This window comes from Salvia miltiorrhiza, chromosome 5, assembly GCF_028751815.1.
Source record: "Salvia miltiorrhiza cultivar Shanhuang (shh) chromosome 5, IMPLAD_Smil_shh, whole genome shotgun sequence".
NCBI lineage: Eukaryota > Viridiplantae > Streptophyta > Magnoliopsida > Lamiales > Lamiaceae > Salvia > Salvia miltiorrhiza.
The window spans coordinates 7,485,831-7,508,985 of record NC_080391.1 but is presented as its reverse complement, the minus strand read 5'-3'; the positions used below and the strand labels follow the sequence as shown (position 1 = coordinate 7,508,985).

The 23,155-nt window shown below is 41.8% G+C and overlaps 3 protein-coding genes across 6 annotated transcripts; 2 read left to right on the top strand and 1 right to left on the bottom strand.

The window, feature by feature from the left end:
* Positions 1 to 1,203: 1,203 nt before the first annotated feature.
* Positions 1,204 to 3,965, top strand: LOC130985652 (uncharacterized). Its single transcript, XM_057908725.1, has 3 exons — positions 1,204 to 3,176; positions 3,263 to 3,421; positions 3,557 to 3,965. The coding sequence occupies exons 1-3, from the start codon at positions 2,447 to 2,449 to the stop codon at positions 3,952 to 3,954; spliced, it is 1,287 nt and encodes a 428-aa protein (XP_057764708.1). The 5' UTR covers positions 1,204 to 2,446; the 3' UTR covers positions 3,955 to 3,965.
* An 8,188-nt stretch (positions 3,966 to 12,153) lies between these two features.
* LOC130985651 (transcription factor DYT1-like) lies at positions 12,154 to 13,564 on the top strand. Of its 2 annotated transcripts, XM_057908724.1 has the most exons (5): positions 12,154 to 12,235; positions 12,479 to 12,690; positions 12,765 to 12,938; positions 13,016 to 13,198; positions 13,338 to 13,564. In XM_057908724.1, exons 2-5 carry the CDS (start codon positions 12,517 to 12,519, stop codon positions 13,407 to 13,409), a joined length of 603 nt encoding a protein of 200 aa, XP_057764707.1. In that variant the 5' UTR covers positions 12,154 to 12,235; positions 12,479 to 12,516; the 3' UTR covers positions 13,410 to 13,564. The 2 variants fall into 2 exon arrangements, with proteins under 2 accessions (XP_057764707.1, XP_057764706.1); XM_057908723.1 differs by lacking the exon at positions 12,154 to 12,235 and having other exon boundaries at positions 12,283 to 12,690.
* Positions 13,565 to 19,759: 6,195 nt separating this feature from the next.
* LOC130985650 (uncharacterized) lies at positions 19,760 to 21,521 on the bottom strand. 3 transcript variants are annotated; one of them, XM_057908720.1, is made up of 3 exons: positions 20,993 to 21,521; positions 20,042 to 20,481; positions 19,760 to 19,960 (listed from the first exon to the last, which is right to left on the bottom strand). In XM_057908720.1, the coding sequence occupies exons 1-3, from the start codon at positions 21,076 to 21,078 to the stop codon at positions 19,917 to 19,919; spliced, it is 570 nt and encodes a 189-aa protein (XP_057764703.1). In that variant the 5' UTR covers positions 21,079 to 21,521; the 3' UTR covers positions 19,760 to 19,916. The 3 variants fall into 3 exon arrangements, with proteins under 3 accessions (XP_057764703.1, XP_057764704.1, XP_057764702.1); XM_057908721.1 differs by having other exon boundaries at positions 20,042 to 20,476; positions 20,993 to 21,519; XM_057908719.1 differs by lacking the exon at positions 20,993 to 21,521 and having other exon boundaries at positions 20,042 to 20,879.
* Positions 21,522 to 23,155: the final 1,634 nt, after the last annotated feature.

Below are 23,155 nucleotides of genomic sequence, written 5' to 3'. Positions count from 1 at the left end.
GGACCGATAGATGGTCTAGCGGCGGTGGAGAGAGCGGCGGCAGGCTCTCTCGCCGCGGATCTCAGGCAGCTCTCTCGTGGCTAGACGAGATGAGAGGGAGAAGAGATGGCTTGAGGTGTAGTCGGCCTCCATGCGTCTTCAGAGGCGGCGACGATGACTGGAGAACTTTGGCGAACTCAGAGCCGACGCCGGTGGCGTGGCGGTGTGATGCGGGAACTTTGGCGAACTCAGAGCCGACGTCGGTGGCGCAAACGAGGCGGAGCTCGGCGTGGCTTGACTGAACGAAAGTAATGCCCTTCGTCCGCCGAACTGAAGTGGTGGCGGATCTGGGTTGGTCGCGCCGTGGGGACACTGATCTGAGATGGTATTGCCGCTTCTTCAGTAGGGTGGCGGCTGTTGGATCGAGGAAAAGATCTCCAGCAGAGGCGGCGGTGAGCGAACCTTTGACTGCAAAGGGGGCTAGGGCTCAGTCTTTTGAACGAAAGGAGAGGCCGGTGGTTCGCTGGAATCTAGAGAGCATAGTCGTAATATTGCAGACCGCCGAGAGCAGCGAGGAAACAGCAGATTCTCTGCAGATTTCTCGATTTCCTTTCTTCTTCTTCTTCTTCTTTTTTTTTTTTTTTTTTTTTTTTTTTTTTTGGAGATTGTGAGATTTCTGTATGGAATTGAGGTGTGTGGTTGATAATGTCGGAGTTTGGTCGTAAAATCGGGGAAAAGAATTGTATGCTGCAGAGGGGAGGAAACTTGGCTGGAAGAACGGCTGAAAGTTGCTGGGAAATTGAGGATTTTCTTCTTCTTGTTCATGTTTTCTTCTTTTACCGGTGTATTTCCCAGTTTTGAGGGAAGGTGTTGATAAGTGTTCTGGAAATAATCAAGAATATATGAAGCTAAAAAATTTGTTGTTCTTCTTTCGTTTGTTACTGAATTTCCACCGAATTTGCTTGCATTTTGTCGATTTTGTTTAGCTTGTTCATGAAGATGTATTTTGTTAGTGGATATTAGAAGTTGACTCAATATTTCATAAAAGGTGTTGGTATGGAATGGATGGACTATTTTTCCTTTTACTCTAATTTCGTGTTTTGCAATGTAGATGTTTACGGGATGTCCGGGCAGTCCGAGATGGTTGGGTGATCCTGGATGCCCAGTCACCAAATGTGTTTGTATAGTTCTGGGGATATTTGGGATGGTAGGGTAGTCCGGGATGGAAGGGATGGCAGGGTAGTCCGGGATGGAAGGGATGTCATGGATGCCTTGTCACCCCATTTCGCATAATTGGAGTATAGCACTTGGTGCATCCGGGTAGTCCTGGATGTACTAGATGAAATTTGGAGTGTAGTATCTGGTGCATCCGGGTAGTCCTGGATGTACTGGATGAAATTTCATACATGCTCTGGGCAATTAACATAGCGTTAATATGCTCATATCCTGGATGTCCTGGACGTCCTGGGTGCTCTGGATGGCTAGAGTCATTGAGACATACTGAAGTCCTAGACATCCTGGATGTCCTGGATGCTCTAGATGGCTAGAGTTATGCTGGAATCCTACCTATCTTGGGTGTTCTGGACGTCCTGGGTGCCCTGGATGGCTAGAGTGATGTTGGAGTCTTAGCTATTCCGGATGTCCTGGACGCTCTAGATGGCTAGAATCATTGTGATATACTGAAATTATGGACGTCTTGGATGTCCTGGATGCTCTACTAAGCTAAAATTATGTTGGATTCTCAGCTATCCGGGATGTCCTGGACGTCCTGGATGGTTTAGATAACTAGGGTCATCTCGACATGTTTGTGCTAGTTTGAAGAGCTCAATTCTTGTGCTTCGTTGTAGATGGTCAACAAGTGTCGCAAATCCGGGGCTCTAATTCATTTATATAATGGGGGACTTGCCTTTCATTTTTCACAACACTTTGAAAGTGATTGGAAAGCTTGGAGCTTTGGAGAGGTCAAGAGTAGAGAGAGCATTTTTGAAGGCTTCGAAGAAGGTTGGTATTCTCTCTACTGTTCTTCGACTGTTCTTCGCATATCTTCGATCATGATTTTATGTCGCATGTTATGTGTTGCTTTAGGATAGCTTCGATCTACCGTTTTTGTAAGAGATGATTTGATTCGTATGTGTTTCATTGTTTGTGTATATGATGTTTGTTGGAGTATGCTTATCTAGACCTTTAAATGCTTTGTCGGGGTGGTCCGGGTTGTCGGAGAGATACTGATGGACCTCTTTGTTCTTGTAATCATATATGCTCTATTTATCAATGTTGTTGGTCGTGTATACTTAGCATGTATGTCATGTTAGCTTGCGTGCCTATTTGATAATGCGACGGGTTGAATCGGGATAGTCTAGATCACTTTATCCTCTCTTTCGCTTGATATGCTTGTACTGTCGGGTTGGAACTGGATGCTCTGGATTGACTAAACCTAGATGTTGCCATACTTTAGGGTCAAACCACTATGTCGCAAAGTCGGGGATGGTCGACAGCGTCTGCTAGCGGAATGTATAATTTAGTGGATGAAGGGGGGGATGACGATATAGAAGTTCCGTCGGGTATCCCCAGTGGTCGGATGAGACGAAGTAGCTCTGTTTGTCAGGGGACGTCTGGAGGCTCGGGCCTCGGGGTTGATAGTGAGGGACCTATATTGAATGCTATTCCTATGGCTTCGTTTCTTAGCATTGAGAATCCGACATCGGACATAAATCGGGCTGGTCTGGTAAGGAGGATTCGCAGAAAATATATGATACCTGACTGGGTTACACTGCATGCTCCGGATGCAACTCTGCTCGCCAACTATTATGTTGAGAACATGGTGTGTCTCTACGAGTTCATCTTCGTGCAGGGGAGCCGGCTCCCACTACCACGACTTGTGTTGGAGTTGTGTGATTATCACCACCTGTCTCCAGGCCAACTCATGCCGAATGCATGGCGACTACTGCTGTGTATCCAAGTATTTGCAGAGCTACACAACTTTGATGTCAACGTATACGATGTGTTATACTCATATGCTGTAAACGAACATCGTAGTACGGGTAGGTTCTGTATGAAGGTAAGACCCAACAAGGACGCTCTTATTGCGTCGTTGGGTGATGGTGAGAAAAATTGGGCATCAAAGTATATTTTTGTGAATTATGATAGTTTGGGTGTGCCTGCTGACATGTCTATTCCGTCCGCGTGGAGCGATGGAAGTGAGTATTTCTAGTTGATCTAGTTGCTTGTAGTATCATGTTTATCATTTTCGTGATGCTAACACCTTCGTTCTTCTTTTTTATAGGTCGAGTGAAGCAAGATCCGCCTGTCTCGTTAGGACTAGCCGAACGGGCTGACCGATTTCTTAGCTTTCCCATCGCCGAGCGTAAGTGGAAAGCTATCCTAGTCGACGACAACCTACGCCGGACATCTATTTGGGACCATCAGGCCGGGTGTGGAGAAGGTACCTATATTCCCCCTACCCGCCATGCTTCTACTGTTGTATTGTGTCATAGGGCTTTAGAAATCATGAATGACGGGGAAATTCTCCATCATCCCACCTTGGGTCAATTGACACTGGATGAGCGGGCTTATGCAGATCGTTGGATGTCGAACCCCAAATATCAAGTTGAATGCACTAATGACAAGTCATACAAGGGCTTTCTGGAAAGACAGAAGCAGCAGAAGAAGAAGAAGAAACAGGTTGTGACTTCCAGTTCTCGCGAGGTTGAGACTGTAAGTGATGATGTGCTGCCGCTCACTCAGATTGTCCAGAAACGTGGAAAGCGGACTGCTCAGTCGAGCGAGCCCGCTTGGACAGATGGATCCGTTAACTTTAGCATTCCTGCCGATGCTTCTGTTCACACTGGGTATGACGCTTTGTTCGGGCAGCTCGGGCAACTCTTGCTGGATGAGGATAGGGCTCGGTTGGCCGGGTTCTCCACGCCGTCCAGGATGGCGCGCATGGCTTGTGGTCATGCCATGATGGTATGTTAAGTTCTTAGAATACTAATTTATTCCTTAACATACTTGTTATATTTGCTTCTATTTCCTTATGTGCAGGGCTATCAGCACTCTCTGTTCATGATGAACGCCTTGGAGGAGGGCGAGAGAAGGGTTGCCGAGCTGGAGAGGGAGAGGTCCTCTTTTGCCTTGGAGAAGGAGAAGGCCCGGGAGGAGTGGTCCTCCTTGGAGCGTCTTCTTCGTGACCAGTTGTCTGCCAAGGAGCAGGAGCTTGAGGCTGCGAGGGCCTCATTGGCGGAGGTGAAGGCTGCTATGGCCGCGAGGGAGGCCTCATTTGCGCAGGAACTGACGGATGCTTGTGCCGGGACTCTCGTCAACTCCCGTGGAGAGATGGCCGAGGAGTTCCGCGACGGGAAGACGAGCCATTGGAAAATCGATGAGTGGGTGAATGAATATCATCAGTACTTGGATCTCCAGAAGGGCACTGTGTCCGAGGGTGACGATGATGTTGGTGGCGAGTGACTGCATCGTCTGTCTTCATATTATTCGACTATGTATGGGCGGGTTGTGCCCTTAGACGATGTTGTTTATGTTTTATTCGTGTTTGACTTGGTGATTTTTCTAAGACTTATGTATTTTTATTTGATGTTTTCTGGTATGGGCGATTTGGTCGGGGGTTAATGCCCTTGAGTATTATGTCTTATGTGATTGTGGCATTTGTTTTGGTATATTTTCAGTGTGGACAAACTTGTGGAGTTGACATCTTTGCTAAGATAAGTGGCGGGGGTGGCCATAGTAGTTATATACTTCGAGCTGAAGGTCGGGTATATATGTTCCCTAGTTTGGGCAGGGCATGTAGTATGAAAACTTAAACTAACTCATAACTTTTTGAGGCGTAGTTTCTAGTGGTAGTAGGAATGAAGGACTTAGTTATTCGCTTCTGGGGTTGAATTTCTATCAATGGCAGACGTGTCAGGGATGGAAGAGTCGGGGGGGAGGGGGGCTGCGCTCCTCAGAGCTGCCTACATACCCTGTTAGGGGATCAAGCCCAGATGTAGTTCTGACCTGCATGGAAAGGTCAGTAATCATGTAGCATGTCGAACGGGTCTCGTGAGACCTAAGAAAGTAACGGAGTGTAGAGTTAGACGTGGTACTGTTTGAGATGGATGGCATTCCAGCTATTATTGATGTCGCGTCCGTCTGTCGTTTGCAACTTGTATGCCCCATGTCCAATTACTTTAGTGATCAAGTAGGGACCTTCCCAGTTCGGGGCGAGTTTGCCTGCTCCTGTTTCCTTCGTGTTCTGGAATACTTTGCGGAGTACCCAATCACCTGGTTGGAATGTCCGGGTACGAATATGCTTGTTGTAGTGTTTGGCGACGCATTGTTGATACGAGGCCAGTCTGATGCTCGCCTTGTTTCTCTTCTCATCAAGTAGATCTAGTTCAAGGCACATAGCCTTTGGATTGTCGACATCTCCGGTGAGCTCATACCTGGCGGTAGGCACTTCACTTTCGGTGGGTATTACCGCTTCCATTCCGTAGGCTAACGAGAAGGGGGTCTCTCCTGTCGAACTTCTTGTGGTTGTTCGATACGACCAGAGTACGCCGGGTAGCTCGTCCGCCCACTTCCCCCTAGCCTTTTCCAGTCTCTTTTTTAGCGTATTCATGATGGTCTTGTTGGAAGACTCTGCTTGTCCGTTTGCCTGAGGGTACCTTGGGGTGGAAAAGCTCAGTTTGATATTCCAGAACTTACAGAAATTTTGGAAGTCCGCACTGATGAATTGTGACCCGTTGTCCGTGACGATCTCCTTTGGCACTCCATATCGGCATATGACGTTTCTCCATATGAAGCTTTTCACTTCTTTGTCTCGTACTTGGTGGAATGAGTCCGCCTCTATCCACTTGCTGAAGTAATCTGTCACCGCTAGCATGTATACTTTCTGTCCGGGTGCAGTAGGTAGTTTACCCACGATATCCATCCCCCATTTCATAAATGGCCATGGTGATGTAATGGCGGTCAGTGGCTCCGGGGGTAGATGAGATACGTGAGCGAACCGTTGACACTTGTCGCATTTCTTAGCATAATCAGCCGAGTCTGCCTTCATGGACGGCCAATAATAACCGTTGGTTAAGGCTCGATGAGCTAGGCTTCTTCCTCCTGAGTGGTTTCCACATTCTCCTTCATGTAGCTCGGACAAGACGTATCTCGCCTCTGCAGGGTTAATGCATTTCAAGTATGGACCAGTAAAAGAACGTTTGTATAACTTACCTCGAATGATAGAAAATCTGGCGGCCTGGGCCTTAAGCCGACGAGCTTCATTCTTGTCATCCGGTAGCTTGTCGCGCTCCAAGTATTCCATTATGGGAGTCATCCAATTTGGCTCAGATGATACCTCCACCACCTGGTCCTCCTTGTCCTTCTGAATGGCTAACCATTTGAGGCAAATGATTGGTATTGTCTTAGGCTTTGTGGCTTGGATGGATGACCCGAGATTGGCAAGGGCGTCGGCATGGCTGTTGTCGCCTCTAGGCACTTGAGTTACAGTAAACTCCTCGAAGTTGGATTGAAGCTCTTTGATCTTGCCTAGATAGGCAACCATCTTGGTGTCCTTGGCCTGGTAGGCGCCTTGTACCTGGTTAACCACGAGCTGGGAGTCGCTGAATACATTGATTCGCTTGATTCCCATTTCTTTTGCTAGTCCGAGTCCGGCTAGCATGGCTTCGTACTCTGCTTCATTGTTGGTTGCCTTGAACTCACATCGAATTGATTGTTCTATCACGTCGCCTAGTGGCGATATGAGGACAAGACCCAATCCACTACCTCGCATATTGCTGGATCCATCCACATATAGTCTCCATGTTTCAGCTTGGTCGGGTTGTTCGGTCATGCAGCAAAGTTCCTTGTCGGCCTGCATGGTAATGTTAGGAGTAAAATCAACCAAGAAATCTGCTAATACCTGAGATTTGAGGGCCGTGCGTGGTTTGAATGTAATGTCATGCTCGCTTAATTCCACGGCCCACTTGGTTAGACGGCCTGAGAGTTCTGGCTTGTGGAGGATGGCCTTGAGGGGATAGGTGGTTATGACTTGTATTGGATGACACTGAAAATAAGGTCGCAACTTCCTTGCGGCTTGTACTAGTGCGAGGGCTAGCTTCTCTAGTTGACTATATCGTGTTTCCGCATCCAATAGAGACTTGCTCACGTAGTAAATGGGAGATTGCTTCCCGTCGTCCTCCCTGACCAACACCGCACTCACAGCTGTGTCAGATACGGCCAAATAAACCATCAAGGTTTCGTGGTCCTTAGGTTTAGCCAGAAGAGGCGGGCTGGTTAGGTACCGCTTGAGCTCCTGTAGGGCGGCTTCACACTCCTCCGTCCACTCGAACGATTTGGATTTTCGCAAAGTGTTGAAGAATGGGTGGCACCTCTCGGATGACCTTGATATAAAACGGCTGAGTGCGGCTATCCTCCCGGTGAGCTTCTGGACGTCCTTCACACAAGTAGGAGATGGGATCCTCTGGATTGAATCAATCTGGGCGGGGTTGGCTTCTATGCCTCTTTGCGTCACCATATAGCCTAGGAATTTGCCTGCAGTTACACCAAATGAACACTTAGTAGGATTTAACTTCATATTATACTCCCTTAAGATGTTGAATGTCTGTCGGAGATGGTCGATATGGTCTTGTGCATGGATGGACTTGACGAGCATGTCGTCGATGTAGACCTCCATCGTATGCCCAATTAAATTCTTGAACATCTTGTTGACTAGGCGCTGGTATGTAGCTCCTGCATTCTTTAAGCCGAATGGCATGAAGATGTAGCAATAAAGTCCAAGGCTTGTTAGGAATGCCGTCTTCTCCTCGTCGTCAGGGTGCATTCGGATTTGGTGATATCCCGAGTATGCATCCATGAAGCTCAGTAGTTCATGTCCGGCTGTCGCATCTACCAGCATGTCGATGTGTGGTAGAGGGAATGAATCTTTCGGGCATGTCTTGTTGAGGTCCGTGAAGTCGATGCACACCCGCCATTTACCATTCTTCTTCTTTACTACTACCACGTTGGCAAGCCATTCGGGGTAATAAGCCTCCCGGATGAGTTTGTTTCGGAGGAGCTTGGTGACTTCTTCGTTGATGATCTGGTTCCTTTCAGGAGCGAATTTTCTTCGCTTTTGTTTTCTTGGCGGGTAGTCCGGATCTACCTGTAACCTGTGAACAATAATATTTGGATCAATTCCTGTCATGTCCTCATGGGACCAGGCAAAACAATCATAGTGCTCAGTGAGGAATGAGATAAGCTTCTCTCTTAGTTCAGGATCGAGTTGAGCTCCTATCCGGACTCTATGATCTGGGTGGTCTATGTCGACTTGGATTTCATCTATCTCTACGGCTTCCTCTTCTGCAAAACTAGCGGGCCGCCTCCGTTTGTCGGGTTCTTCGGGTTGGTCCGGTTGCATCTGTTGTGTCGGTTGGGGAGGTTGTTCCGTTCTTAGGCAAGAAGGACGATCTTGCTGTAATTGCTATAAGGCCTGCTTGGACTTCATGGTAGTTTGATAGCAGGATCTAGAGTCTTTTTGTTCTCCCCTGATCTCCTTGATGCCCCATTTGGTCGGGAACTTCACTACTTGGTGGAAGGTGGAAGGGACTGCCTCCATGTCATGGATCCATGGTCGACCAAGGATAACATTGAATGCGGAGGGGGCATCAACTACTAAGAATCTTGTTGACAAATTGACTCCTTCGGCGTAGACGGGTAAGTCGATCTCTCCGACGGTTGTTTTGCTCTCGCCGCTGAATCCTATAAGGACGGCGGTTTTCTTTGTTATGCTGGATTCGCTCAAACCCATTTCCCTGAAAGCACTAATAAACATGATATTGGCGGAACTGCCGTTATCAATCAATACCCGTTTTGTAAGACAATTGGCAATATAGATAGAAATAACTAAAGCATCGTGATGAGGGTTAAGAAGCTTGTCTGATTCTGTAGTTTGAAAGCTGATTGTCTGGGTTAGCAGGTCTGTCCTGGCTCGACCGGGTACGTCTCCTTCCGCCCTGTTAGATCTTGCTTGTCTGGTGTGCCTCTTTGCAGTAGAGTGTGTAATTCCACTAACTTCTGAGCCCCCGGAAATTACGTTGATTGTCCTCTCATGGTTAGGCGGGTTTGGTGGAGTGGCTTCTCTGTGTTCGTCCCGTCTCTCCCTTCCTTGGTTCAAGGTGTGTTGGCCTTTATCTGTTAGAAATTCGGTGAGGTGACCTCCTTTGAGTAAGTGCGCCACCTCCAATCTCAGTGCGATACAGTCCTCTGTTCGATGTCCATGGTCGGCATGGAACTCGCACCACTTGGATCTATCTCTCTGGTCGGCTGGTGCCCTCATCTTTTCCGGCCATTTGACCTTGTTGCCTAGATTCCTGAGAGCTGAGACCGCCTCGGCCGGCGAGATAGATAAGTTGTATTCTGGTATCTTGGCTCTTTCTCGTGGTCGTGTTTCGTAAGGTTGGTCATACTCTCTCCTTCTATACTCTTGTCGTGGAGGTGGGTAAGGTTCAGATCGCCTATCGCTCGTCCTCCTTTCCACCCTGGATTCTCTTCTATTGTTTCTGCTTGGTGAAGATCGGTGGTGACTGTATTGATCTTCTTCCCACTTGATTTGCGCCCATGCCTTGGCAAGGACGTCCTCCATTGTTCTACAAGGGTACTTGGTGAGATCTTTGTAGAGGTCTGAGTCGGGCAGAAGACCCTTTCGGAAGGCGGTGACCGCCGTTTGGGTGTTGCAATTGGTGATGGACACCTTCTCTTTGTTGAATCGGCTGATGTAGTCCCGGAGAGACTCGCCACGTTGTTGCACCACAGCATAAAGATCCTCCGATATCTTTTCAAGTTTCCTGCTACTAGCGTATTGCTGCACAAATATATCTGTTAGTTGAGCAAAACTTGAAATAGAATAATTTGGAAGGTTAGTGTACCACTGGAGGGCCGGTCCTGTCAGACTAGAACCGAACCCCTTACACATGCAGGCCTGCCTCAATCCACGAGGAATTGCGGCAGTGAACATCCTTTGCTTGTACTGAGCGATATGGTCGGTCGGATCCGTCGTGCCGTCGAACATTTGCATGCTCGGGAAGCTAAACTTGATGGGCATCTCCACCAAGGCAATCTCATCCACGAATGGGGAGTCGGCATAGCAGTTCTCTGAGCTTTTGTGGATAGGTGCCGGGACACCAGGAATTCGCTGGATCAACGCCTCCATTTCGGCCAATCTTATGGCTAGGGCCGGGTCCATGTTCGGATGGGTACTGGTCGTGCCTTGTTTGCTTGAGTTGATATGGAATGGTTGATCGGACGTGTTGTTATCTTGACCGGCTGTAATCATTTGCCTTGAGATTCCGTCTGGCTGACACGTCAAGGTGTTGCGCACGTGATCACCTTCCAGTTGGCCTGGCGGTACTATTTGCACTTGGGTAGTGTCGGTCTGACCTATCGGAAGAGATCGACCCACCTCTCCTGGCGTTGAGTTGATCTGGGTTGGGGTTCCCATTACCGTTGTCCCGGCTATCCCGGTCGTCCCGGATGTTCCAGTCGTCTTAGGTATCCCAGGTGTCTGGTCCAGGACCTGTGTTTCACATGCATTCACAAGAGCAATACCTGTGTTAGGATGAATTACCTCAGATCCAGTGTTTCTTACCGAAGATGATGGATCGTCTGGGATGATCTCAGTTCCATGAGGGGTGAGAGGGATGTCCTCGATGTCCACCATGGAATTGACGGGGATTTGGAACCGGTCCGGATGGTGTGTTCGAATTGACGGAGGAGTTTGGATCTGGGTGAGAGTGTTCAGTCGGGCTAGCAACTCTAGGTTTTGCTTCTCCAACATCAGTCTACTCTCCTTTTCCTGGGCCATCTGGTCTATCAAAGCATTGAGCTTCGCGTTCATCTCCACCTGGGCTAGTAGTTCCGACTGGGACGGAGCGTCGGTCGCGTCACGTGATTCGTTTTGGGTATTCATAGTAGATCTCAACAGTTGCTCGGAATGCTCGATTGCTAGGGCCCCACGGTGGGCGCCAAATTGTTGGGGGTACGTCCAACAACTACGTATAGGGACGTCGGGGTCGTCCTGGACGGTGGGCACTAGCAACCTGAAACCACAGATACGTTAGAGCCCTTCTAGGAACACCGGTGGGGGTGTCGATGGAAGGGCCTCCGACGCTCAAGTCAGTAACAGTACAAGAAAACGTATTGAAAAGAATCAAAATATATTAAAAAGAACGACTAGATCGGATCGATCGGGTTAGTGGATCAGAGAGTCGTTCAGCGGTCAGTCGGGGTCGCCGTGGCGTCCTGGATCAACTGGTCGCTGGGATCTCCTAGATTGAGAGCGTGGAGGCGGAGTACTGCGTGTGAGGAGAGAAGACGGAGTACTGCGTGTGAGGAGAGAAGGCGGAGAGAATGCGTTAAGGCGTGAATGATTGGATAGGTCGAATGACCTAGTTGGTTTTCTTATATAGTATGGTGTCTTGACGGCTAGGGTTTTTCCGGGACGTCCGTGAAACCCTAGTTGTTCCGATATTTCCGGGATCATCTCCTTGACTTGTCTTCTCCCTCAAGTCGCTGCCCTTTGTAGGGTTTAATGCGATTGGGCCTCACTGACTTGGCGTATGGGCCGAATTAATTGGAATTAACTCGATTTTTGAACTGGGCTGATTATGTGGACTACGAATATTCATTTAAATGGGCTATACGAATTTTGCCCATTACAGGATTTTACTTTAATGTGAATAAAAAATTTAACAAAAATAGACTGAATATAATTAATATGAAGGGACGAAAATAACATATTAGATAATTCTAGACATTAACAATCATAAATGTGAATAAAAAATTTTCATAAAATTATTGAATGTATCGTAAGTGGAGTAAGGATTTTACTTTAATGTGAATAAAAAATTTAACAAAAATAGACTGAATATAATTAATATGAAGGGACGAAAATAACATATTAGATAATTCTAGACATTAACAATCATAAATGATGGCGAAGGCAAAGACTCAAAGGAGAGAGAGAATGATTAAAGAATGATAAGAGAAGAAAAAGCACTTGACAAGAGAATAATGTACTTGTAACTTCTGCATGCTTTGACAGCTATCCTCACTCTATTGTACTCTGCCACTTTCAACCATATATCTTAGCAAGGGCACCCTTATTTTACATGTATATAAAGAAAAATGCGACGAGTAGTTTGATATTACGGTTGATAAAGGGTCACAAATTCATTTTCCAAATGGTTTCAAACTGATTATAACAGATTTTCGCATTAAGGTGAACAACTTCTATCTCCTCTCTCTCCTCTCTCTCTCATGCTATAAATGAGCCTCTCAACGCCCAAAGACACTGACCATTTGTGTATGTTGACCATGGATGCTAACAAACTTCAACAAGAAGATTCCCATTGCCTCTCTTTTCTTTCCTCTAGTGTTAGGACACTTATAAATAGGAATTCCCTTCCATCATTTCAAACAAAAATTTACATTTGTTTTTGTGACATTCATGTCTGTTATCCAGTATTAAAACTAGGTAGCATACTTAAAAAGAGTGAAACGATGGGGAGCAGCATGGACGATAGGAAGCACACTGATCAAGACGACAACGACAACGACAACGGCGACGACGATTCAAAGTTCAAATCCAAGAACCTCAAAGCTGAGAGGAGAAGGCGGAAGAAACTCTCTGATAGACAACTAGAGCTACGCGCCTTAGTCCCTATCATTACAAATGCAAGAAATCAAAACCTCTCAAAATAAATTGCATTTTAGTCTGGTTATTCCTAACAGAGAGTTGGCTGCTGCAGATGAATAAAGCCACCATAATCACTGATGCAATCACTTACATTGAAGAGCTAAAAATGTGTGTGGAAGAACTAGGCAACCAACTCCTGCAAATGGAAGCAACTAGTATTGATGAAGAGAAGATCAAACTGAAAGAGATGGATGATGAACAAGAGATAAAGAAGCATGGAATAAAAGTAGTATTCAATGCAATATCAAGTTGTTGTTTTCCGATCATCACTTTAATTGCTCTTATCATTATTAACAGGTGGAGGTGGAGGTGGAGGTGGAGGTAAACCATATTTGTGGGACTAAGCTATGGATAAGGATTGTGTTCCAGAAGAAGAAAGGCGCGCTTACTAAACTCATGGAAGCCATTGGCAAGCTCGGGATTGATCTCAATGATACCACCATTACTACTTCCAGAGGAGCAGTTCTTTTCACCTCATTTGGTGAGGTAAAATTACTCTCCCAACATCAACTCGGCCTATGGATCTTTTATGATAGATTGTATTAAGTAGAAAACATGAGTAACATTCTTCACAATCAACTCGAAAACGAAGAGCTTCTAATTTTATTTGATCCAAAATGTGCAGGGAATTCGTGGTGGACTGCCGGAAGCTGACCAGATGAAGAAGTACCTGTTGGAGATCATAAGGAGCATCTAGAGATATTATGGCGATTAATTCACATTAATCCCGTCCAATAATGAATTTTTGAGGTTGAGGTGAACAACTATATTATAGCAATTTGATACATTAATATTGAACACTAATTCTGGACATTGTATTCTTCAAGATTTTCAAGCGAACAAAATCTTCTTTGCTGGGCTTATGTGCCAAATGTGTAGCTCTATTATTATGGACTCAGTATGCATGCCAAAAAGGCCCAAAACTAACAGGCCATCTCTCTCACGTCACAGCCTCTCATTCCATTACCAAATTTCCAAGAGGGAACTCATACTCAACTGATCACACAACACAACCTCAGCCGAAGAAAGGAAATGATTATTGTGCAACAAGTCCCTAACAAACTGCAAGGACTAGATTCCCATTCTTCTCCTCTATCTCCATTATTTTATACTCCCAGAAACTGTTTTTCTTGTCAAACTCACCTAATTCTGCATCACTATCTTAACTGCTTCCTTCCTACTCAAATTTTTACATTTACAAGCCAATATATATAATGAGGAGAATCTATATCAGTATTGTCTAGGTAACTCTAGGGCTTGCAGACCATTCATACATTTTATCACTTATACAAAAGACACCACGAACTAGCTGACTGTTGATATACAATTTCTATGCATAATATTATCCAGATGATCAATATTCTACAAATTTCTTAATCTCTCTCTTTTTAACCGCTATTAGTATGCCACACAATCTGTGAATTTTACCAAGTGAAATAAATTTTCTGTTTATGCATTTTAAACGATTATATATAATAACATCAATGCCCTATTGAAATGTGAGACTAACCAAAAAGATCCAGAATTGGTTAAACATAAGGAACAAAAAAACAATAATGACAAGAATACAACAGACTAATTTGGGACCGTGAGGAAGCAAGATATGCTAATCTAATGGTGCTTTCCAGAAACATTAAGCACCAGCAGATATGATTTACAGGCATAACTTTGTCCACATATGCATGTCTCTGGACCCGTGAACAATTATCAGGAATCGTGAGAGAGAGCAAACATCAAAGTGTTTACCCTTAATTACATCACCTGGGTGGAATTAACTTACATTAGGGGCAGCGGGACCTTACATCATTTTCATTAATTTTTATTAGGGTGCGTTTATTAATTTTGATGGATAAATTTATGCATAGAAAATGATGGATAACAAATTAAAATTTATGCTTTTAAATGTCTTCTTTCTTTTTTCACATTTTACACAAAAGAGAAGTTCAACATTCAAAAATAGAGGGATAATATTATTCATCCTTGAAGTGAAAATAAAAAAAGAAAAATTGTGAATTTCTCTTTTGTGTAAAATGTGAGAAAAGAAAGAAGACATGCCATGAATTTTTGTTATCCATTTATTTTCCAATAGATAAATTTATCAATAAGAATAAAATTATATTATAAGTATTTTATTTTAGTTGATATATTTATATATCGTTGTAAAATTGAATTTCGATTTGAAGTCACTGTGGATTTTTAGTAGACAAACTTGTTCCATTACATACCACGGTTAATATGATGTACGACACGTGAGTAGAAATTATCTCTCAATTTTATAGAAATTATTAGTGGGTTGTCTCATTATTGTATATAAAAATGTTTCTTCACATTTATAATATAGAATCTAACAAATATATTATCTCCTAAACAATTAATTATCTGAACAATTTTGCAACAATTTCTTATGCGGCGACTTCTCTGCTAAACATTTCTACGAGGAATCCGGATACATGTGCATCTCAAAGGATTCCCCTGTAAATATACTTCATCCCCTATGACAGTGTGCATGATTGTTAATAAAATAGATTTTAATAAATATTAGGTGGGTATGTTATTAATGAAATAAGGGGGCCATTTTTATTAGTATTAAAACTTAAAAGAAAGGGTCCAAAAAAAGAAAAGTACACACTCTTGTGGAAATGGAGGAAGTATCTATTTTAACGGTTTATTCACTTCTAAATTACAAATTTCGCTTACAAAAAGAGTTAACAGAAAAAAAAAAATTTGAATTGAAAACGTGAAGCATGATTTAAAACACATCATCATTGTCTTCTTCATCAGTCTCTTGCACCTCTCCGGGGAGGTTCAACCCGTCGCTCAAGTGTGAGGCGACGGCTGCTACGACAAGAAGATGGCATTGCCGTGAATTATTATCGCAATCGTGGCCATCCTAGCGACGAACATGATCGGCATATGCATGTCGCTCGCCATGCACTATATCGAGGCCGGCCCTCAGCTTGGAGTGCGGTCTTGTTACTGTCGTAAAATCGTTCGCCTCTGGTATTATCTTGGATGTTCAATTCATGCACGTGTTGTTGGATTCCTTTTGAGATGTTGTCTTCGAGTGTTTAGCGGAGAAGTCGTGGTGAAAGAATTTCTTAAGAAATTGTTAAGGTAATTGTTTAGTATATAATATTTCCTCTGATTTGTAAGAGTATGATTAGTTTGTTCGATACGAGTTTAATAAATTATAATTCTGTGAGCGGAGTGGAAAAATAATGATGGGGTTCATATTGGTAAAGTTATAAATAATTATTAAAATTATGATAAAAAAAAAATCAAGAGTTAATAGTGGGGTCATGTCCAAATATGGGTTATTCATACCTTTTTGGGAATGACGAAAAAAGAAAGTGAGCATACTATTTTGAGACGGAATGAATATATTTTATTAGGGTAATATCTATTAGATTGCTAAGAATATTTTTTATTTATTTATGATAATGAGACAGAACATTAATAATTTCTATAAACTAGAGAGTTATTTTAATTTTGTCAAATTTGACTCCCCTGCTCACGTGGTCACGGTCATATTAGTGCCCATGATGGATAGTGGAGCGAGTTTTCTTAATCTTTAAATTAAAATTTATAACTAACGTACTTTCTATTGTTTTAATTTAATTTATAGGCTATTTTGACGGCTTGTTTAATTATATTATATGTTAACAAATTAAATTAATTTATTTTTGTAAGATCTATGATTTAATACCTTGATCTTTTGTTACATTGTTAAAGGACATTTAATTAAGGGTTAAGGTGCAGATAGGCCCCTCAAGTGGAGGCCCTTAGAGCGTTTCAGTCCCCTTACTAACTGTGTGTGCAAATTGGCCCCCGAACTCAAAAAAACGGTGCAGATCGGTCCCTCTGACTTAACACCGTTATGGGCCGTTAGTCAAGGGGGCGATCTGCACCGTTTTTTCGGAGTTCAGGGGCTAATCTGCATCTTTTAACTTTTTAATTAATTCATCTCTCTTGCTCAAAATTTGATCGTCGTTGTCGCTGATTCAAGCTCCGGCGAGGCCGGCGAAGGGCGCCGCCCCTTTCTTTCTCTCTTGGCCCCTAAACCTCGGAGCTCGCTCGACTGCACATGCTTAGCGTCAAGGACGAGCCCTAATTCTCCCATTCCATCAGAAATCGCCGCCGCAATATCCGATGAACCCGCCGCTTGGCTTTTCTCGATGAGGAGTCGCCTAGCTTTTCTCGATAAGGAGTCGCCTCTTTCTCTCAAATTCGGCGAAATCCGGTGATAAAGGCCGACGATGCCCGTCGCCATCTACACTATCGGCGAGTTGTTGAAGAAGGACGCCTTCAAATCAGAGACCATGGCCAACATGATCTCGATCTCGATTGGGGTCACGATCATCGCCTACGGCGAGGCGAAGTTCGATTCGTTGGGGGTGATTCTGCAATTGGGGGCGGTGACGTTCGAGGGAGAATTCGAGTTTCCATTTCGACTATGTGATTTTCGGGAGCAATGACGCCGATTTGGAATTCCCGATTTGGGGCTTGGGAACTTGATTTCGTTATTTTCCTCATCTGACGGCGATTGACGCCGGAAAAGTTGGTCGGAGAAGATGAGATGTGATTTTTTTTTAATGAACGGTGTGCAGATTAGCCTCCGAACTCCAAAAAGGGAAAAGGTGCAGATTAGCCCCTGAACTCCAAAAAAACGGTGCAGATCGCCCCCTCTGACTAATGGCCCATAACGGTGTTAAGTCAAAGGGGGCGATCTGCACCATTTTTTTGACTTCGAGGACCAATCTGCACACACAGTTAGTAAGAGGAGTGAAATGCTCTAAGGGCCTTCACTTGAGGGGCCTATCTGCACCTTAACCCTTTAATTAATATGAATTTGTTGGCGTGCAAGTGAACTGAATTTAGTTGAAAACAATTTCTTCTATTTTTTTATTACGAACGTTTTTAGCACATCTTTAGAGTTGATTGTAAAATATTTATAGTCTATACTTGCTAACAAATTATATAAAATTTTAAAAATATAAACAATAGAGAAATATTATAAGGTGGTCGTGTTTAACTTTTGTTTTTTTTTTTAATATTTAGATATATAATAAAATTATGTTGCGATTGTATTAATATTGTATTTCTGCAGGAATTTGGTCTTGTGAAAGGTGAGCTACCTTTTAAGTACTTGTGTTCCTCCGTCCTCTAAAAAGTTGTCCATAGCTCAATGCCAACCTCTCATTCAGAAAATCTTAACAAGAATTGAGTGTTGGTCAGCTAGAATGTTGTCATATGCAGGGAGACTCCAACTTATTAAAGTTGTGTTGACTAGCATTCAAATCTACTGGAGTCTTGTATTTCTACTCCCTCAAAAGGTAGTGAAGACCATTCAAGCAGCTTGCGGATCTTTTTTGTGGTCTGGGAGAGCTTCCATTACTAAAAGAAATCTAGTTTCATGGGAACAACTGTGATATCCCAAGGAGGCTGGTGGATGGAATATTATCAACTTGGAGCTCTGGAACAAAGCTGCAATATGTAAGCAACTTTGGAATGTTTTGAAAAAGAAAGATAAGATTTGGGTAAGATGGATACATGGATATTATATGAAACAACAAGATTGGAAAACTATGCCGATTCCATCTCAAGTGGCTTGGGTGGTGAAGAAAATTTTGGGAGCCAGAGACTATATGGCTACACTTCCTAACGGTGTTACTCTGATGGAGCAAGACAACTTTTCCATCAAAAAGCTCTATATAGCATTGAGAGGCACTCCGGAGAAAAGTTACTGGCATCATATGATCAGTAAAAGCATAGCTGAGCCAAAGTGTCTCTTCATCTTATGGTTAGCTATTATGAAGAGGATGACATCATGTGATCGACTGCAGAAATTTGGTATTCAATGTGACCAAGCTTGTTGTTTGTGTTCACAAGGGAATGAATCACTTAATCACTTATTTTTCTTCTGCCAATGTGTGGGATAAGCTTGCTATGTGGTGTGGTGTTCAAAGGAAAGCTGGAGCTTGGGATGATGAAGTGGAGTATTTAGAAAGACAAGGAGCTTCGAAGACGGGAAAGCAGCTTATGTATAGACTTTTGGTGGCAACAATTGTCTATCACATATGGAGAGAAATGAATGAACGAAGATTTAACAGCAAGGCTTCCCATGAAGAGAGTGTAGTTAGACAATGTCAATTGATGATGGTGGTGAGAGGAGAGTTGAACCCTAAAGTTCACAAAATGTTTGTGAACTAAGGCGTTTATTCTATGTTTTCTTGTTGTAAGTTGTGGTTTGACATGCTTTTGGTAAATGATAAAAATACTATTTTCCAAAAAAAAAAGTATTGTATTTCAAATTTTTTTTAATTTTGAAATTATATTTAATTGGGCCCTCACCATTATTTGTGGCTCGAAATGTGCTTTTCAACCAGATATGAAAGACCTTTCTTTTTCCTCAACTATAATCCTTAAATTTGTCCAATTACTGATTTATGACATCTTCCTCCTCTTCAAATTTTCATTTCTAACCAAATCCTAATCTTCTTTTCCAACCAAACCTGTGGACCCCGAGGCAGTCATTTTCATCATTGAAACAGATCATATGCACCCAAAGCCAATGGTCTGTTGGAAAGCTTGACCATGAAACCAAGTTTCGGGGGCCCACCTCAAATAACTAGCTCACTGCTTTGCTCATTCTATCTTACATCTATCAGATACATATACATCTGATGCCACAAATTAATCCATTTCGATTCTCATAGTCATCTCTCTCGTTGAAAGAAATTTTGTTTCGTATTGTACTGCTACGGCTGCCTGTCTAGTTATGAAAATAATGTGCCTTGCAATGAAATAAACTGCGAAATATATAGTACTATATACTTAGCAGTAGCACAGCCAAGTTAGGAAACCAAACTATATGTTTCTCAAATAGTTGGCATTTATTTTTGAATCTGATTTATATAGTAGCATAAATATCATGATTCTGTGAACAAGGAATGACTCGTTAAACTTATCCAGATTTTGTCAACTACAAAGGGGGAAATTTTAGGTTGTGATCGTGCTTCAAATCAGTCATTGATGAAACATTAATCATAGATGAAAATCAGAGCCAGAATCTTTTCATTCAACTCAAAAAAATGTGCAGTTAGCATCATCCATGTTTTTACAATTCTACAAAGACGTACGTATATTAGAAAACGCAGTCTTCAATTCGAACAACGCCAAAACAGGGGGGAAAGAAATGAGACATTCATCTCTGGACTCGAAACCCAGAGCGGCGGTCCATCAACCCAACTGCAATGGCAACATAAAAAATGAGCAGTGGAAAAATAATAACGATAATAATATTAACAAAGAAGAAGAAAGGTGGAGTACATCGAGGATAGCAAAGAGGAGGATCTTCAAAGAGAGAGAGAGACATCTGTTTGTGAGCGAGGCCGATATCGAACAAGATGAGGCCGGAGGAAGGATCGTAGACGATGATATCCTTGACAGGCAGCCAGAGAAAGAGCTCTTCTTGAGACAATCCCTCGACTCCCATCAACCCGCCGTAGCTAAGATTCGCTCTCACCACGCTCTCGAACGATATCCTCGTCTCCAGTTTGGCCACGCAGGGGCTCTCCAGGAACACCTGCAGCAACCCATCTTCACTCAGTTCATAAGATTTCACGCCGTTCTTCGGAAATAGCCCCGCCGGCAACCCTCTGCTTCTCAGCAGCTCATGAATGGAGCCCGACGCCGTCGTCCAACACAAAACAATCACACTCACAGAAATAATTATTCTGTGTAGCATAGCCATCACTGCTGCTGCTGCTCTGGAAAGGAAGGATGAAATAAAAGGAGCAAGAATTGTGGTGTGAAGAAATGTGGGGACTACGTCATGAATTTTTTCCCATATTAGCCTCATCTTATTACCAAAATGTTTTTTTCTTTTTTGTTTTATGGGTCTAATGTGATTAAACTAAAGCTGGCGTTTTTTCTTGCCAGGGGAGATCTACCTAAGAACCAATGATTGTTGGACATATTATACTCCAATACGTGATTTATTTATGTGAATGATTATTTTATTGAAGAGGCAAGAGGCAGTGTCTCGATTCACGTCGTACTATATGTCTACATTGACAGCCAAGTTATTCCAATTACAAGACATCAAAATTACCAAAGTGTCAACATGGTACAACGTAGCTAATGATCCACACGATGCTAATTACTAGTGATTGTGACTTGGTTAGTGTACCAAACAGGAAGATTATGCAATACACCAAATATAAGTACTGATATAGAATCATTTATTTGCAAAAATTTGAATACAAGTCATAAATATACCTGGAGAGGGTGGTAAGGAAATCATGCGAAAAGGAAAGATGATGCGCGGTATCAATTGCGTGGCATTTCTTTTCAGCCAGTCCCATGACGGAATTGACGAGGATCCTGTGCCCACTTTTGGAATTTTCCTCTTCGCTTCTTCCCCTTCATCTCAAATAAAATTATTCTGCTGCTTTTCTGTTTATTCAGAATCTATATATTATTGTCTCTTCGATAACATCCATACCTTTTGTATTAACATATAGCTATAGGGATCAAGTCACACAACTCACATTGCCCCAACATAAAAAATAAGAATCTTTTTTTTTTTCAAAAAAATAATATGTTATATAAACCTCGCATATCTCAACATGGTGTCTACGGCTGTCTAAATGGATATCGGATTTTGGATAATCCAATAACCAAATAGAACCGTTCGCATTTGGTTATCCAATAACCAAAAATTTCGGATATTGATTCAAGTTTGTTTATCAGTTTTTCATAAATTTTGGATATCGATTAACCCGGTCAATTATTTAGATTAACCGAAATATTTAATTAATAATTTATTATATATTGTTCGGGTAATCGAAAATTTTGCACATTTTTAATATGGACAAAAACCCATATTCAAAAAAAAAGGACCCACAAAGGTAGGAATGTAGATTTTTTTACCAAATTGTGTAAGGTGAGGATACTAAAAGAAAAAGGTAAAAAGAAAATATGAGGAGACTAAAATACCCCTCGCTGAGAAAAATGATATAGCTTTGAAACCCTAATCGCAGCAAGAAGCGCCGCCAACATTTAGAGTTGGGCTAAGTTTTTCGGTTGAAAATTATTTCACTGTCGTAAATGGGTACAAACAAAGTTGACTAAAGTCAGTTTATTTTTTTATTGTAAAATTTTTATATTAAAGAATGATGGATAAAAAAATATTACTCATTTTTTATCATATATTTATTAGAAATGAAAATATTAAAATATATTGAAAAATATTTTCACACTATTATTCAAAATAATACTCTTATTCAACATTGAGGAGAAAATGAGTTGGCTGAGAAAATATTTCATCTGCTCAGAAAAAAAAAATTCTAATATAATAAACATGTGAAAATTATAAAAAAATATAAATATATTTTTTTCTTATATTTTTTTTATCAAAATAAACGAATCCTTAAAAAAAATGCAGTCATATACCTTTCCCAAAGATTCTTGTTGTCAGAATTTGCACTACCAGCAGCTATATGCATTTCACTCTTCACCCATTTATTAAGGTTCTATTGGTGTGTTCGTTTTTATCCTTATAAAAGAGATAGATGATATAATGAATAAATAACTTCATCATTTAACATGGGAATCATAATTTTTTATACCTCATTTATTCTGAATCATAAAAAATGGTATAATATTCTCCTTACTTATAAAATTTATACCTAATCATAAGAAAAAGGTGGTGCTTAAAATTTTATACTCCCTCCGTCCCGCCGAGCTTGAAGCATTTCTTTTGAGCCCGAAAATTAAGAATTATTTAATTATTTAAGTTTGTTTGTAAATTGTGGATAAATAGTTATTTATATAATTAATTATTTTAAATAATTTTTAATATAAAATTTAGTAAATTAATTAAATCTAAATCTAAATTAATCATTAATTATTTTTTATATATAAATTAATTATTTATATAATTAATTAAATTATTTTTTTTATTTTTTGTAGATTTGTGAATAATGTGTTTTGAGAGAGGGAGAGTGAAAATGGGTTGAAAATAAGGATGTAATTAGTAGCTTTAACTAGGATATTAATTTCCCTAATTTTTGCCAAAAAAGGAAACGACTTAAGCTCGGCGGGACAAAGGGAGTGCAACTTACTTGAATTTTTGATCATGTAATAAATACTCTCTTTGTCCCATCTATCTTAAAACAAAAATTTTGGACACGAAATTTAAGAAACTAATCAATTCATCTCGCTTATCTTGACACACTTTCTTTTTTCGTTTGTCCCATTTATAATGATATTTTTTAAAAATAGTATGTGGTCCCTATCATCTTTACACATATAAAATAAGTAGTCTTTGTGTACTTTACACTTTTAACCCTTTATTGTTAAACCTCTGTTCCCAAAACAAATGTGCTGAGATAACTGGGATGAATGAATAATATTTAGTGTGTTAAGTGTGATAGGTGA

What these genes read in the sequence shown, in the direction of transcription:
- LOC130985651 (XM_057908723.1), top strand. Translation starts at nt 12,283, where the DNA reads ATGAGCCTCTCAACGCCCAAAGACACTGACCATTTGTGTATGTTGACC. An exon ending in TAGTCCCTATCATTACAAAT is followed by an intron (nt 12,691 to 12,764) that starts GCAAGAAATCAA and finishes TGGCTGCTGCAG; the next exon opens with ATGAATAAAGCCACCATAAT. An exon ending in TTTTCACCTCATTTGGTGAG is followed by an intron (nt 13,199 to 13,337) that starts GTAAAATTACTC and finishes CAAAATGTGCAG; the next exon opens with GGAATTCGTGGTGGACTGCC.
- LOC130985652 (XM_057908725.1), top strand. Translation starts at nt 2,447, where the DNA reads ATGTCGCAAAGTCGGGGATGGTCGACAGCGTCTGCTAGCGGAATGTAT. An exon ending in GTCCGCGTGGAGCGATGGAA is followed by an intron (nt 3,177 to 3,262) that starts GTGAGTATTTCT and finishes TCTTTTTTATAG; the next exon opens with GTCGAGTGAAGCAAGATCCG. An exon ending in TCAGGCCGGGTGTGGAGAAG is followed by an intron (nt 3,422 to 3,556) that starts GTACCTATATTC and finishes GGGCTTATGCAG; the next exon opens with ATCGTTGGATGTCGAACCCC.
- LOC130985650 (XM_057908719.1), bottom strand. Translation starts at nt 20,573, where the DNA reads ATGAGGCTAATATGGGAAAAAATTCATGACGTAGTCCCCACATTTCTT. An exon ending in TCCTCTTTGCTATCCTCGAT is followed by an intron (nt 19,961 to 20,041) that starts GTACTCCACCTT and finishes TTGCCATTGCAG; the next exon opens with TTGGGTTGATGGACCGCCGC.